The 17,915-nt window shown below is 40.7% G+C and overlaps 1 protein-coding gene across 1 annotated transcript in view; it reads left to right on the forward strand.

The window, feature by feature from the left end:
- Positions 1 to 17,915, forward strand: part of LOC115208079 (ectonucleoside triphosphate diphosphohydrolase 8) — a 19,897-nt gene continuing 1,982 nt past the window's right edge. Inside the window, exons 1-7 of the mRNA XM_029775851.1 lie at positions 1 to 184; positions 920 to 1,076; positions 2,396 to 2,513; positions 3,027 to 3,177; positions 12,746 to 12,905; positions 16,698 to 16,928; positions 17,472 to 17,738. Of these exons, the coding sequence (XP_029631711.1) occupies positions 948 to 1,076; positions 2,396 to 2,513; positions 3,027 to 3,177; positions 12,746 to 12,905; positions 16,698 to 16,928; positions 17,472 to 17,738 (1,056 nt within the window). The 5' untranslated portion in view covers positions 1 to 184; positions 920 to 947. The remainder of the gene's footprint in view (positions 185 to 919; positions 1,077 to 2,395; positions 2,514 to 3,026; positions 3,178 to 12,745; positions 12,906 to 16,697; positions 16,929 to 17,471; positions 17,739 to 17,915) is intronic.

Consider the following 17,915-nt stretch of genomic DNA (forward strand, 5'->3'; position numbering starts at 1 on the left):
GTGAATGGGAGAGATAGAGTATGTGAGTGAGAGCACAAGAGAAAGGTGGAACGCCTATCCTCTGGTCAGTGTAAGATCTTACCAGACTGCAGTCAATTTAGAACATTTCAAAGATAACGCATATGGTTCTAGTTTGACCTTGGGGTCAGGGAGAAGAGATCACAGAGAAGAAAGTTCCTTGTCGGTAAGTCCAGTTGTTTTGACCATGTTGAACCGTGGAGGATTAAGTGGTAAACATCTATCGTCATCCCTTGTTTTCATAGAGTTCAAGTATTTTCTCTGTTAATGGTTGACTACTAGTCAGTCATTGCCCCTATTTGTATTTCAGGCATCATTTTAACATTATCTATAAAAGCAATATGCAGTAAACCAAGACAAATACTGTACTGTTATGTGATATGAGGTTTGCATGTGCAGACAGCATTTTAAGATGAGATATTGTGGGGCAGGCTTTGTCATTTCTTTACCCCTTGAAGAAGAGGATACAGTGGCAGAGGAGACAAGTAGCATAAAGAAAATAAACTCACAATTCCTGTGGTAACATAAATGTCCGTGACCCTCTGATGAGAATCAGATAAGACAAAGCAGATACGTAAGATTAGATAGGAATGCTTTTAGGATTCACTATGTATCCATCTTGTCTATTAATGAAGAAATACATGAACTCTACAATGTTCACATTGATGGCATGAAACAACTCCGGTGTAATTTGTTTTTGATAATCGAAGGTTGATTGGTTCTAAACAAATTGCCTACTAGGGTGACATTGGCTCTCTCTCTCTGTGTATGTGTGTAAGGGAGAGTGGGCTTACAGGTGTGTTTGAAGATGTCAATGGTGAAATGGATGTTATCTTCTGCATTGGTGGCAATAAAAAGAACACCAACGTGTAATTTGCTTTGTTGTGTGTGCGTGCGTCAGGAAGAGTTGGTTTACAGGTGTATTTGGAATGAAGATGTCAATGGTGAAACAGGCAGCAATGGCTGTGGTGGTGGTAGCGATGGGATGCATGGCCGTCATCGCTCTAATCCTCACATTAGTTCAGCACCACTCAGTGGATCTCCCCCATCGCATGCAGGTGATGAGAAATTACAACTGTTTTCTGTGATGTGACTACTGTAATTTACTTCACTTGACAACCCTTATCAGGGGCAGAATTGAGGGAAATTCACTTTGGGAAATCACCCATGTAAAATTCCGGAATTCACCATAAAAAGCTTTTAAAAAAAGGTTTTACATGTCGAAATCCTTTAACTTTGGGAACTCCGTTCCAACATTTTCCCTCCCAATTCCACCCTTGTCCCTTCTGGATATCACATTGCTTTCATCATATCTCAGATTTCAATGTTATTTTATAAAGTACATACACTACCGTTCAAAAGTTTGGGGTCACTTAGAAATGTCTTTGTTTTTGAAAGAAAACTGATTTTTTTTTGTCCATTAAAATAACATCAAATTGATCAGAAATACAGTGTAGACATTGTTAATGGTGTAAATGACTATTGTAGCTGGAAACGGCAGATTTTTAATGGAATATCTACATAGGCACATTATCAGCAACCATCACTCCTGTGTTCCAACGGCACGTTGTGTTAGCTAATACAAGTTTATCATTTTGTGCACCAGGGCATCCCCCTCTTTCTATTCTGGTTAGAGCCAGTTTGCGCTGTTCTGTGAAGGGAGTAGTAAATGGCGCTGTACCAGATCTTCAGTTTCTTGGCAATTGCTCGCATGGAATAGCCTTAATTTCTCAGAACAAGAATAGACTGACGAGTTTCAGAAGAAAGTTATTTGTTTCTGGTCATTTTGAGCCTGTTATCTAACACACAAATGTTGATGCTCCAGATACGCAACTAGTCTAAAGAAGGCCAGTTTTATCGCTTCTTTAATCAGAACAACAGTTTTCAGCTGTGCTAACATAATTGCAAAAGGGTTTTCTAATGATCGATTAGCATTTTAAAATGATAAACTTGGATTAGCTAACACAACGTGCCATTGGAACACAGGAGTGATGGTTGCTGATAATGGGCCTCTGTACACCTATGTAGATATTCCATTAAAAATATGCTTTTCTTTCAAAAACAAGGACATTTCTAAGTGACCCCAAAGTTTTGAACGGTAGTGTACCTCATGGGATACGACAGGGCCCCTGTAAAGCTTCCAATATGGGACGGTATTCAACATCAAAAGGGGAGTGTACAAATACAATTCCTATCATCACTAAGGGTCTCAAAAATGTTAGGAAAAAAAACATTCTCCCAGTAAGTACAATGTTAATCTTAGTTTAGCTCTCTCCCTCTGTATCCCTCTCTGTATCAAACACACAGGCTCTCCCATACACACCAGGATTCCCCAATATGGAATGGTATTTGACTTCTTTGTCTGTGTGTCCTTCAGTATGGGATGGTGTTTGACGCTGGATCCACACACACTTCTCTCTACATGTACCGTTGGCCTGGCAACAAAGAAAACAACACTGGGGTGGTGTCACAGATGCTGGTCTGTGATGTTGATGGTCAGTGCCAAGAACCATCTGTCAACCATACTACTGCTCTATTATTTTACTCATTCTTAGGGGTAAATCCTAACTTCCACATAACTCAAATTTTCCCTTTGTCATGTATTGACGTTAGTGTTGCACAATTCCAGTGATCCCCCAACCTGGAGTTACTCATCTGGGATTTATAGAGAATTTGGCAACAATAGTTGATGTCAATGGAAGAATAGTTAGGATTCGCCCCTAGAAAGGGAAAGGAAAAGGGAATACCTAGTCAGTTGAATGCATTCAACTGAAATGTGAATCAGAGAGGTGCGGGGGTCTGCCATAATCGACATCCACGTCTTCGGCGCCTGGGGAACAGTACTTTAGAAGTTAGAATACGCCCCTCAGCCATCTTAGACCTATTTTGATGGCAGCTTGATCTAAAGGCCAAGACAATTCATAATTTATCACTCAGTAATGGTTGTCATATCAAAACATACAGTATATGCCTTTAGTGTCTCACACCCGCCCCCTGCTCTTCCATAGGAAATGGCATCTCTAGCTATGCCCGGGACCCCCCTGCTGCAGGGCTCAGTTTGAGGAAGTGCCTGGACAGTGCACTGGCAGTCGTCCCTGCCAACCAGCTGAGGGAAACGCCTGTGTACCTTGGTGCTACCGCTGGCATGCGACTCTTGCAGTAAGTCAAGACTGCACTGTTTTATCTTGATAGATGTAATCATTTCCATTTCCACATCCCAATAATCATACTTTATGAATGAATACGCTAGGAAAACAACCTGGTCTCAGAGCATTTCGTATTATTCTGTGCGTGATTCCAGAACATTCCATTGAGTATGATATGTTACGTTTCGTAAGGTATGTATTAATTTGTGGATGTCCATCATCCATTTGTATGATATGTTACGAATTACAATTTGTACTATATGTTACAAATTTGCAGAACCTACAATACGTTATGAATTTGCAAAACGTAATATATGTGTTAAAGGAATTTTATATCTTGATGATAATAATCAATTCACCTTGACTAATGCCCAAGGTTTGTAAGACAATGGGTTAAAATAATTAGGCAAGGACTCAGCTTTCTGCAAAAGGTTTCTGTAGCTTTATTCATGAGAACGTTCTGAGGTCAGGATAACAAAACAGTCATTTTATAGTTCTTGCTTACTTACGCACATGCATTTACACACAAACTGTTGGTGACCTGCAACCCCCATTGACTTCTCACGCTTTTTATCACATTCTAGCTCAGCCTGTTCCTTCTTTCCTTCAAGGTTAGGAACTCTTTGAAGTTTTACTCCCTTTACCATCTGTTTCTGTAGCTCTCTATACTAATTGCATACACACACATTTCTTTCCCTCTCCAGTGGTTCCTGGACTTTCTGGAACTAATCAGACCAATCGATCACTACATTGATCATTACATTGATTATTCATTAACCATGCTGTATGACTAATAATTCATCATGGTTTATTGATTCATTTACCTTTATTAGATAATTTTCTTATCAATTCCACCCTTAAATGATTCAGTAATTCACCATGATGATCAAATGCTATATGAGAACCCTACTAATCACATGCTTTATGTAAACACAAATAATCACACGCTATATGGAAACACAAATAATCACACATTATATATAATCACACATAATCACACGCTATATGGAAACACAAATAATCACACACTATAAGTAAACACAATTGTGATACAAGAATTTAACAAGACCAATACATGTATATTCCTTCTATACTCATCAATGACTGTCCTGGGCCTATTTCCAATTATGACACTTCGATTCAGGATTTTCATCATAATTTTCATTAAAGGAACAGTCCATCTAAATGTTGAAAATTCAATCTAAACGTTGAAAATTGTTTTATCAAACATTGGCATCTCATGATCAAAAGAAACGGAGCCATCTTCCTGGCCTGGAGGCCCGCATTCGCCATCCCACTGATCGGAGCTCGGAATCGGTCCATATCTCACCAACTGCTGCGTCATCGATCTCTCGAGAGTCCTGGTGATTAAACATCTCACACATGGGACGAGACAACATCCACACAACACAACCACACTCATACAGGTGAAAGCAGCCCATAATACAGTTCTTACAACACCTTTCCATTTTCCCAAACATGAGATGTGTTATCAGGAATGTACGTGCAGCGATGAACCCAATCATTCTACCTACACCACCCTCTTCTGCCAATAACATATCTATTTTACCAGGTCATGAGGGAGGTGGCGGATAATTGGTCAGAGAACCTCTTTACTGCTTCCCCGTTTTCATTCATGAATCTCTGTTGATTATAAAAGATGTCATTAATCCCATCCACATTTTTATTCATTGTCAACCACCAAAATAATGTAGTGTTAAAGCCTTCACATATTTGATTCTTAGCTTTGTATTCATCTGGAACTTCTCTGAGGATGCCAATAGCAAGCATCTAGACAAAGCTACTCCCATCCTGGTCAAAACTTCTCCTGTGCCCACTTTAGCCTCCTATAACTGGCCTCTGATGACTAACTCGAACTGGTTGGACCAATAACCCCAGGGCGCAAGTTCCTAACCACCCTTTGTGGTCAATTCTGTCGTATGCGTCCTTTGCTGGTACTAGCCCACCCTTCATCAGTTATAGGTGCTGTGAGGTTAAACATTTTCTATTCATCTTTCAAACCTAAGTCAGTCACATTCACGATTACTTTCAGCCATTAAAATCATCTCAGTTCTCGGTGCCATTCTTGTATCTATAACACTGGTGCTCATCAGGAGTTAAGGTGAACCAAGGTGTGTTGGCTGAGTACTTCAATCTGGCCAACCCCAATTCCTGTACAGTTGTCTGCTTCCCCAGGAAATTGTTTAATGTTTACCTTAAATTCTACATCTTGATCTTCTTTGATTCCTTATTCTGTATGTCACTCATCAGTGTATTATAAAGTTTATCTTTTCCTTCTTATAAATGACAACGGTATCGTATGATTAGTACCGGAAGGTGGTGGATCTGAATGTATCAGAAAGGTTACCAAAACTATGATGCAGCTCAGAGTCTCTACTCTTCCCAAAAACCGCCAACCCTCTCCTGCCCTGTCTCTCTGCTAGGTACCACCCCATACTCACACCTCTAGGAGCACACACAGTGATGAACGGTCGGGATAGGGAATCTTCGTTAAGGAGGTAACCCCCGGACCCTGTTGGTACTCGGTTCTTCTCCTAACTCTGTGTGTGATCAGCAGTGCTCATATGTGTACATACCTTCTTGCAGTGGGTAACGTGGACCCAAATGACTCTTTCAGTTTTTCTAATGGCAAAGGCAGTGGTTTAACAGAACCTGGTATGGGCCTTCCCAACGGTGTTGCTTCCAGTTTTTTCTCCTCAGGGACTGGATCCACACCCAGTCTCCTGGTTGGATTGAGTGAATCACCTTCTCCTGTAATTCACCTGTTGGACACAAAATCTTGGACATACGGGTTTGGTTAACAAACAGTCTTCTCATGTGCTCTTCTAGTATTTCTTCAACTTCTATGTCTACCTGTTCTGGTATCTCTAACTCTGGCATTCTATAGGCTCTACCTGATTAGCTAAACTGTCATACATCATTTAAAGAGATGGCTTCTAGTAAACCAACTCTAGGGATAATATCTTGACTTAATATTTTAGCTACCATAATCATGTCCATCAAGTAAGTTGGGAACGCTTCTACCCATTTGCTATACATATGTATTCTTGTTAAACACCCCTTCTTCCCCTCATTTCGGAATATCTCAATAAGGTCAATTTCTAACTGTTGGAATGGATATCTTACAAAAAAATTGTTTAAGTAATTATCCTCTAGGCCATCACTCTTTCCTAACTACTCTACTATACTTCCCTCCCCTTGATACATTGCTTAGCCTATGTATCAATATTGCTGCGTATCCATACAATGTCTTTGGTAAGATTTGTAAATTATCCTTATGTCAGACCTTCTCTTGTAGGATGCCCCCTTTCATTTTCCACATGTCCGATTCTCCCTGGGGCCTTCATCCTCGGCTATTCTGTAACAATTCTCTGTCAAGTGTTTTATCTTCTTTAAGATGTATCTGTGCTGTTTTGTATGGTTTTAAATGTCTATGTGCTTGTCTGTGTAAATAGTAACTTTTCTCTCCTTTCTTATTTCACCGGTTCTAGTCAATGCTACTATTTCGGCCTACTGTGCAGAATAGTGTCTGGGCAATGGTTCAGTGTCTAACACCTGAAACCAACTAAGCTTTCATTGTCCTTTTAGTTAGGGTAACAATTACTTTCAACAAAATGATCATATCTCCTCCTAGCGAATTTACCAAACATAAACTTAAAATCAAAACTAAAATACATGCCTGCCAACGGAGCCGATAGCTCTAGGATATTAATTCATGGAGAGACTAAGTGAACCAAATTCTCTTCCTATCTATTCCTGCTGGCCCCCCTCCTTTCTTCCTGCTACTCCCCAGCCCTCAAGGTTTCAGCAGTGCAGGGGAGGATTTCTCCATCTCCCCTTCTATCTGTCTCCTGCTTTTTCTCATAATATGGGTTGTTTCCAAATATTGACTAAATGTCTCATTGTCTCCTTGGTTGCACTCCTGAGTTTTAGAAAAATCAACCTGTCTAGATATTGCATATCTACTTAAATTTATCACAATACCCTCAATGATCCTAGATCACCTACAGATGTCATATATCCCTGTCCTGTTGACCTAAGTCTACCATTATTAAACTTATTCACAACAAAATATGGTAATACTATTATATCAATTCCACAGCCTTGTTGTGTTAAATCTCTTACACTGAATTCAACAACAGCTGACTTCCTAAGGGAAAATAAACGTATCTAGATCATGTAAAAAATACCCCTGCTACTGGTCAAAATATTTTCAAATAACATAATCAGATCAAAATGACTAATCTAATTTACTCCACCAAGAAAAATTATTTTACCCTTATTGTTCTAGGAAAATAGACTTAACCTCTTATGGCTAAGGGGCAGTATTTTCACGGCTGGATAAAAAACGTACCCGATTTAATCTGATTATTAGTCCTGCCCAGAAACTAGAATATGCATATAATTATTAGCTTTGGATAGAAAACACTCCAAAGTTTCTAAAACTGTTTGAATGGTGTCTGTGAGTATAACAGAACTCCTATGGCAGGCAAAAACCTGAGAAGGTTCTGTTCAGGAAGTACCCTGTCTGAACATTTCTTGCCCTTGTTGATTCTCTCTATCTATTACAAGGGATCTCTGCTGTTACGTGACACTTCCCACGTCTCCAATGGGCTCTCAGAGCCCGGGAAAAACAGGAATGACGTGATTCAAAGCCCTGGCTGAAACACACGAGAGCAAAAGCTAAGTGGTCTATCAGAGGACAAAGGCTTAGGCGCGTGACCTGCCCCGCCCCCGTCTTTCGGTTTTTCCCTCAGTTTACAGACACGCAGATTCCCGGTCGGAATATTATCGCTTTTCTACGAGATAAATTGCATAAAAATTGATTTTAAACAGCGGTTGACATGCTTCGAAGTACGGTAATGGAATATTTAGACATTTTTTGTCACGTTCTGCGCCATGAGCGACCGTGATTTACCATTCGGATAGTGTCTAGAACGCACGAACAAAACGTCGCTGATGGAACATAACGATGGATTATTTGGGACCAAACCAACATTTGTTATTGAAGTAGAAGTCCTGGGAGTGCATTCTGACGAAGAACAGGAAAGGTAAGACCACTTTTCTTATAGGAAATGTGATTTTGGTGAAGGCTAAACTGGGTGGGTGTCTAAATAGCTAGCCCGTGATGGCTGGGCTATGTACTTAGAATATTGCAAAATGTGCTTCATCCGAAAAGCTATTTTAAAATCGGACATATCGAGTGCATAGAGGAGTTCTGTATCTATAATTCTTAAAATAATTGTTATGCTTTTTGTGAACGTTTATCGTGAGTAATTTAGTAAATTGTTAGTCAATTCCCCGGAAGTTTGCGGGGGGTATGCTAGTTCTGAACGTCACATGCTAATGTGAAAAGCTGGTTTTTGATATAAATATGAACTTGATTGAACAGACATGCATGTATTGTATAACATAATGTCCTAGGTGTGTCATCTGATGAAGATCATCAAAGGTTAGTGCTGCATTTAGCTGTGGTTTTGTTTTTTGTGACATTATATGCTAGCTTGAAAAATGGGTGTCTGATTATTTCTGGCTGGGTACTCTGCTGACATAATCTAATGTTTTGCTTTCGCTGTAAAGCCTTTTTGAAATCGGACAGTGTGGTTAGATTAACGAGAGTCTTGTCTTTAAATAGCTGTAAAATAGTAATATGTTTGAAAAATTGAAGTTTTCGGATTTTAGAGGAGTTTGTATTTCGCGCCACGCCCATCATTGGATATTGGAGCAGACGTTCCGCTAGCGGAACATCTAGATGTAAGAGGTTTTTAAGGAAGCCTACCCTTAGTCTAAGGCTTTGCCCTTTTAGTCTTCTCATTGGTTCAAATTATCAATTGTGTCTAAGAACTTTAACTCCATAATAATTATCAGTTACAAATTCCCTTAAAATCAATATCACCAATGACCTTAAATTCACCATCCAAATGGCTTTTCAATGTGGCTGATCAGACCACACAGGGAAGCCACTAGAGGGGTCAAAAGTCATACCACCCTTTCAGAACCGTGTTTCTTACTACATTAGACAAATGAAGGCTAAGAACTTTATCCATATTTTGTATCCCAGGTTCCCAGAACATTCCCTATCAAAATAATTTCACGTGTTTAATTAAAACTCAGAAAACAAAAAACTTCCAAAATGCCATGTGTGTATACCCCTTTAAGATATCCTGGCTTCTAGGTGTACAGAAGGAACACTATTAGCTCTCCAATATAGCTTCTTGCGATACCTATCGGTTGAGGGACTGTGTTGATCTCCACTAATCATGTCTACCCAGTCTGTGATTTTCCTCCCCTGTGACACCCACTGGCCCATTTCCTCCCACCTTTCTGGGGGCTCCCTGGCGAGAGATACATGGGGGCTCCACCTTTCTCTGAACAATGTCTGGTCTTGTGGAAGTAGCTCCACTTCCACAGCAACATGAGTGCTGTCATAGTGTAACCACTTTAACCCTATAGTTCTCCCTGGGGTTCTAAGTAATGCTTCCTCATAGACAAGATCTGGACCTGGGCGTTTGTTATACCAGAGAGTACAGTGTAAGTCATCGGGTGACATTTTAATGAGTCCTGGTGCCAGTTGGTCGGAGAGTTCCATCAAGGTTTTAGGAATATCTGTTATCCCCCCCCTCAACAAATCCTGACTGTACCAATAACATGGTTCCCCGTCCCACAGATGACCATATTGTCTTTGACAATGTATGCCTTCATTCCCCTCTCAGTGGGAGTGACGGCCACATTCAGTTTAGTCATTACATCTCGGCCTAACAAGTTGACTGGGCATAGTTTAGATATTAGAACAGGGACAGTGGCTTCTCCCCCAGATGACTCATGTTTCAGTGTTATAGGAGCAGATAACCGTTCCATGAATTGATGTCCTGATGCTGACCGTACTATTATCTGTTCCCCATTACTTTTTATCCCTTTGGGAGCCTCGTCTGCACAGATTGCTGTGCGACACGCCCCAGTATCACACAGAAATGTGATTCTCTCTTCTTGTTGTAATGCCAAATCAATTGTAGCCAATACAAAAACTTCACAATCGTTGTTTATAACTAAATCCTGAAAATCCTGTGCTTTAATGTATAAAACTCTGATTCAATTACAATCTGTGTGTACTTGCTATTGATCTCTATGTGTGTGCTGTATTTTCCTTTGTCCATGTCCTACTGGTAATTTCCTCTAGGGTCCCAGAATAATTTCTTTCATGAGTTTTGATAGATCCATTATCCATCTCACACGCAATTATCCTCTTACCCCTGTGGAAACTTCCCAATGTGTCTATGTGTTGTACAATCTGTGTATCTCTTTCTTGAAACTTTATCTATAGTGGTGACTTTTGATCGGACATTAGGTCGCATACGTATGCAACTATAAACTATTTTCCAGGGGTCGTAAAGCCCTAGTTAACAGCCTATTTATCTGTTGCTTCATGTAACTTTTGACAATAATATCTGTATCTCACTCCACCATATTAGGTTTCCCTTCTTCAATGGATAATCAGACCTAGGTTGCGCCTCCGGAAGATCTGACCATCCCCTCCTAGACGTATTTAAGACAGGCGACCTATATTAATGCAATCATGTCTCTGTCCTCCTCCCTCATAATTATATTACTATATTTCGCCTTCCAATTTACGTTTCCGGCCAATGTCTTTCCACCAATTTTACGTTTTAGGTACTCAACATTTAGCTAGTTTATATTGGTAGTGGCCACAGATACCATGGAGTCATTTCGGACCCCTCCTCCTCCTGTTTGAACTTATACCCGATTCCTATCTTCCATTTGCACAGAATACTTGATTCCCTTTAAATCATTTTTCTCCACACAAACTTATAAAGACAGGTCACCAGATACAAACTCCCTTCCGGATAGTTCCAGCGTCTAACACCCAGAGTACATTAAAACCTCTACTTGCTCCCGCCTTTCACTCTCACATCAATCGCTTTTGCCTTTCACTCTCACATCAATCGTTTCCTCATTTAATGCCAACACAGAGTTGTATCCTTCATTCCATCATGCAATGCAGACACACAGGTGCATTACTAATTTCATCATGTAATGCAGACCTACAGGTGTATCACTCATTTCATCATGCAACGCAGACATTCAGGTGCTACCACTCATTCCTTATTTAATGTAATCATACAGGTGCTATTCCCCAAAACAATGAATAAAGCTTACCAACCTTGTTATTTGCAGCTGAGTTTTTCAATGTTCGTTGAATCTCGTCACCACCTCTGTCGCGTACCAGTTTGCCACCGGCCTGTAAAGAACCCACAGTAAAGGGCCAGGTCTTTGATTTACGGATATTTCATCCGCCCGTGCACGGTTTCGGTGTCTCCTTGGAACGACAGCGGCAGTTTTTGAGATCCAGCTCGAAGGACCAATTGTTAAAGGAATTTTATATCTTGATGATAATAATCAATAATCAATTCGCCTTGACTAATGCCCAAGGTTTGTAAGACAATGGGTTAAAATAATTAGGCAAGGACTCAGCTTTCTGCAAAAGGTTTCTGTAGCTTTATTCATGAGAACGTTCTGAGGTCAGGATAACAAAACAGTCATTTTATAGTTCTTGCTTACTTACGCACATGCATTTACACACAAACTGTTGGTGACCTGCAACCCCCATTGACTTCTCACGCTTTTTATCACATTCTAGCTCAGCCTGTTCCTTCTTTCCTTCAAGGTTAGGAACTCTTTGAAGTTTTACTCCCTTTACCATCTGTTTCTGTAGCTCTCCATACTAATTGCATACACACACATTTCTTTCCCTCTCCAGTGGTTCCTGGACTTTCTGGAACTAATCAGACCAATCGATCACTACATTGATCATTACATTGATTATTCATTAACCATGCTGTATGACTAATAATTCATCATGGTTTATTGATTCATTTACCTTTATTAGATAATTTTTTTATCAATATGTTACGAATTTTAGCTAGGTGTTTAACGTTTGCAAGGCTAGGGGTTAGGGTTAAGGTTACGTTTAGGAGTTAGGTTAATGGTTTAAGTTTAGAGTTGGGGGAAGGCTTAGCTAAAATGGCAAAGGTTAGGGTTAGGTGAAGGGTTAGCTAAAATGGTTAGGGTTAGGTGAAGGGTTAGCTAAAAGGGTTAAGGTTAGGGTTAGGAGAAGTGTTAGCTAACATGCTAAGTAGTTGCAAAGTAGCTAAAAAGTATTAAGTAGTTCAAATGTTGCTAAAATGCTAAAGTTGTCTGATGAGATTTGAATTCGCAACCTTTAGATTGCTATCCAGGGTTGGTAGATGTTCAAGTTATACACCCACCCATCCACCATTCCGACCAACCACCCCGAAGCTTAACATATGGTACTAAATAGAGTGTCTTGGATTTAGGTACAGAATAATATGAAATGCTCTGAGACCAGGTTGAGGAAAACATCCCACTTATCTATGTGGTGACTATTTAACCTCCTGTACATTATGACTGGGTAGTGTGTGCTCTTTCAGGCTGCAAAACTAGTTTTTTTTATAATAAATAAGCATTTCTGAAATTGACTTCCATTGTCCTGCAAGAGTGACTGAATATTGTCCTCTCCCCAGGCTACAGAATCAAACCCAGTCTGATCAGGTTTTGGAGCAGGTAAACAAGGTGATCCAGGGGTATCCCTTTGACTTTCGGGGGGCACGAATTCTCTCTGGGATGGAGGAAGGGGCTTACGGATGGATCACCACCAACTATCTACAAGAGGGCTTCATCAAGGTGTGTATAGGGCCTATAGAATAGGCAGTGGTGTAAAGTACTGAAATAAAAATACTTTAAAGTACTACTTAAGTTATTTTTGGGGGTATCTGTACTTTACTATTTATATTTTTGAAGACTTTCACTTTACTACATTCCTAATGAAAATAATACACTTTTAACTCCATACATTTTCCCTGACACCCAAAAGTACTCGTTACATTTTGAATGCTTAGCAGGACAGGAAAATGGCCCAATTCATGCGCTTATCAAGAGAACATCCCTGGTCATCCCTACTGCCTCAGATCTGGAGGACTCACTAAACATAAATGCTTCTTTTGTAAATAATGTTGTGCACCCCTGGCTATCCGCAAATTAAAAAAAGAAAATTGTGATGTCTGGTTTGCTTAATATAAGCAATTTGAAATTATTTATACTTGTACATTTACTTTTGATACTTAAAACTTCTTCGGGATTGGTGTCCCTTCCATGGGACGGTTGAGCTAACGTAGGCTAATGCGATTAGCATGAGGTTGCAAGTAACAAGAACATTTCCCAGGACATAGACATATATAATATTGGCAGAAAGCTTACATTCTTGTTAATATAACTGCACTGTCCAATTTACAGTAGCTATTACAGTTAAATAATACTATGCTATTACTTGAGAGCGCACAATTTTGAACATGAAGTTATTAATAAACAAATTAGGCACAAACTTTGCACATACACTGCTGCCATCTAGTGGCCAAAATCTAAATTGCACCTGGCCTGGAATAATACATTATGGCCTTTCTCTTGCATTTCAAAGGTACAAAAAAATGACCAAATAATGGTTGTTTTTTCTTTGTATCATCTTTTACCAGATCTCGTGTTACATTCTCCTACATTCCCTTCACATTTCCAAACTTAAAAGTGTTTCCTTTCAAATGGCACCAAGAATATGCATATGCTTGATTCAGGCAGTTAGATTTGGGTATGTCATTTTAGGCGAAAATTGAAAAAAAGGGGCGGATCCTTAAAAGCTTTTAAGTATATTTTTTCAATTAAATTGACTTTTGATACTTAAGTATATTTAAAACCAAATACTTCTAGACTTTTACTCAAGTAGTATTTTACTAGGTGACTTTCACTTGAGTCATTTTCTATTAAAAGGTATGACAATTGGGTAAAATTGGGTAAAAAACACAATTTCTTTCTTTTTACTTTTTGAATTAAGAAATGGCGGAATTAATCCAATTAACCCAAATAGCACTAACAGCAATCAAAATGCAATCTGTACCTCTACACCAGATGAATTTAAACAAGACACTGTAAAACAACCCATCATTGTAGCACTGTGTGATGATGGGGAGTGCCAATCATTAGGTATCCTTCAGTCAGAAGAAAGGACGACTGAACTGACAACCTAATCTCAGCAAAAAAAGAAACGTTCCTTTTTCAGGACACTGTCTTTCAAAGATAATTTGTAAAAATCCAAATCACTTCACAGAGATTCATTGTAAAGGGTTTAAACACTGTTTCCCATGCTTGTTCAATTAACCATAAACAATTAATGAACATGCACCTGTGGAACAGTCGTTAAGACACTAACAGCTTACAGAAGGTAAGCAATTAAGGTCACAGTTATGAAAACTAAGGACACTAAAGAGGCCTTTCTACTGAATCTGAAAAACACCAAAAGAAAAATACCCAGGGTCCCTGCTCATCTGCGTGAACGTGCCTTAGGCATGCTGCACGGATGCATGAGGACTGCAGATGTGGCCAGGGCAATAAATTGCAATGTCCGTACTGTGAGACGCCTAAGACAGAGCTACAGGGAAACAGGACGGACAGCTGATCATCCTCGCTGTGGCAGACCACGTGTAACAACACCTGCACAGGATCGGTACATCCGAACATCACACCTGCGGGACAGGTACAGGATGGCAACAACAACTGCCTGAGTTACACCAACTGCCCGAGTTACACCAGGAATGCACAATCCCTCCATCAGTGCTCAGACTGTCCTCAATAGGCTGAGAGAGGCTGGACTGAGGGCTTGTAGGCCTGTTGTAAGGCAGGTCCTCACCAGACATCACTGGCAACAACGTCGCCTATGGGCACAAATCCACCATCGCTGGACCAGACAGGACTGACAAAAAGTGCTCATCACAGATGAGTTGCGGTTTTGTCTCACCAGGAGTGATAGATTTGCGTTTATCGTCAAAGGAATGAGCGTTACACTGAGGCCTGTACTCTGGAGTGGGATCGATTTGGAGGTGGAGGGTCCGTCATGGTCTGGGGCGGTGTGTTACAGCATCATCGGACAGAGCTTGTTGTCATTGCAGGCAACGCTGTGCGTTACAGGGAAGACATCCTCCTCCCTCATGTGGTACCCTTCCTGCAGGCTCATCCTGACATGACCCTCCTGCATGACAATGCCACCAGCCATACTGCCTGTTCTGTGCATGATTTCCTGCAAGACAGGTATGTCAGTGTTCTGCCATGGCCAGCGAAGAGCCCGGATCTCAATCCCATTGAGCACGTCTGGGACCTGTTGGATCGGAGGGTGAGGGCTAGGGCCATTCCCCCCAGAAATGTCCAGGAACTTGCAGGTGCCTTGGTGGAAGAGTGGGGTAACATCTCACAGCAAGAACTGGCAAATCTGGTGCAGTCCAAGAGGAGGAGATGCACTGCAGTACTTAATGCAGCTGGTGGCCACACCAGATACTGTTACTTTTGATTTTTACCCCCCCTTTGTTCAGGGACACATGATTCCATTTCTGTTAGTCACATGTCTGTGGAACTTGTTCAGTTGTTGAATCTTGTCATGTTCATACAAATATTTACACATGTTAAGTTTGCTGAAAATAAACACTGTTGACAGTGAGAGGACATTTCTTTTTTTGCTGAGTTTATATGATTCTGAGGGAGGGAGGGGTACTGAAACATTGGATATGAGGTCATTGCACTCATTCATATTATAGATATAGAGTGAGCTATGTCAAGAATCCAGTGCATAAATAAATATGCAGTGTGTATAAACAGTGCAACTAAAATGCAATAGTAGTAGAAATATTAGAATGAGATGTTGAGAATACAGTATTTAAATACACAGTACAAACCCCCACCCCAATACATCCACAGTGTGGTTTCAACAGTTTGTCAAACTAATTCATTATTGTATTTAATTAAAAATGATGTAACATTCCAACTTTGTTTAGCGTTATTCTAGTCTACACTTTCAACGAAGGACTTATTTTAAAGGCGAACCGCAAATTCCATTATTGTGGCAAATTGTTATTGTGGTTAGCGTTCAGCAGAAGGACAGACAACATTGGCCAACGTACAGAAAGAAATTACGTAGAACAAAAACATGCCTCTGATTCTAAGGAATCATGTCATTTCTATTCATGGCGTTCCAAAACATTTTTGGACTGAACATGCCCAGGAAAACCCACAGCTATATACGAACCCTGCTCATTACTTGTCTGTCTGGAATGCCTCTGCAAATGAAAAAAATGTGGGAGGAAGGGGGCAGCCCGGGACGGCGCCGCCCACAGTTGACCCCCAAACCATTCCTTGGGCAGCGGCTTCTCCATCTACGAGGTTGAGTCAAAGTGTTAACCTTGACTGAGGTATTCCAACTACAGAGGCTCTGTCTCCTCAGACAATGGTATCAAGCTTGTTTGGGAAAAACTAACAGATGTTTGTGGATATACAGTAGGAGCACCATTTGTTACCACTGTAATAACCTGTTATATTGGTTAATTGCAGGTCTGCAGTTTAAAACTATTGCTAACACACAGTATTTGTACTTCTCCTAAGCAGCACGGCTTTGAGGGAGGATGGGTGCGTCCTAAAGGAAGGAAGATCTGGGGTGCCCTGGATATGGGAGGCTCTTCCACCCAGATAGCCTTTACTCCCGGCCAGCCTGTACGGGACCCTGCCTCTGCCCTGGGACCCAAGCTCTATGGTTACCAGTATGAGGTGTACACACACAGCTACCTGTGCTATGGCAAGGAGCAGACCATGAGGCAGCTACAGGTTCATCTTCTCAAGGTAAGTAGCCGTCTGGTCGCCAGTTCGATGAAACTTGAATAAATTGCAGAAAGGTTTCAGGTAAATCAAATCACATTTTATTGTTCACATACACGTTTAGCAGATGTTATTGCAGGTGTAGCGAAATGCTGGTAATAATACCAGGTAAACTCCCCATACATGTAGATATTGTATAAAACCAGTTTTCAGGAAGAAAAAGCAAACAGACGGTAGTGTTCTAAAGAAAGATACTGAACAAACAAAGATATGATCTTCCTGAAATGAAATCCAAAGAAAGGTAATTTGGGAAAATGATGTTTGGCATACCTTTGAAATATGGATCCAAAATAATTTAATAATTCATTAAAGTTGGGATATACAGTATGTGACATTTCGGCCTTACCCAGGCCTTCTTTAAGACACATTATACATTTATTTCGGCCAATTCAGTGTGGAATTGCCCTAAAGCAGTTTGACTGAATGTGTCTCAGTTGAGTCAGAAGCATTTCATGGCTGCCTTAGGTAAGTTCTTGTACGATTCAAGCAAACTTCCTCCTCTACCAGATGAGTGGGTCTACCCGCCCAGTCAACCACCCCTGCTACCACCTGGGTGACAACCTAACCCTGACTCTGGGTGACCTCTATGACTCCCCCTGCGTGGTCAGACCCGTGACCTTTGACCCAGCCTCAGTGGTCACCTTCACAGGGACCAGTGAGCCACTTCAGTGTCTCAACCAGATAAAGAACATCACGAACCTGGCTGCCTGCTCCCTGGCCCCCGACTGTGGCTTCAACGGGGTCTACCAGCCCCCTGTCATTGGAAACTTCTTTGTGAGTATTCATCCCATATCTATGCAAACCCCGCTCAACTGGCACTCCAGGAAGGCTCAATCGAACACTCCAAGTATTTGAAATATGTCTAACAGTATATACAGTGTACAAAATATTAGGAATAGCTGCTCTTTCCATGACAGACTAGGTGAATCTAGGTGAAAGCTATGATCCCTT

This window comes from Salmo trutta, chromosome 14 (genome assembly GCF_901001165.1).
Source record: "Salmo trutta chromosome 14, fSalTru1.1, whole genome shotgun sequence".
Taxonomy (NCBI): Eukaryota; Metazoa; Chordata; class Actinopteri; order Salmoniformes; family Salmonidae; genus Salmo; species Salmo trutta.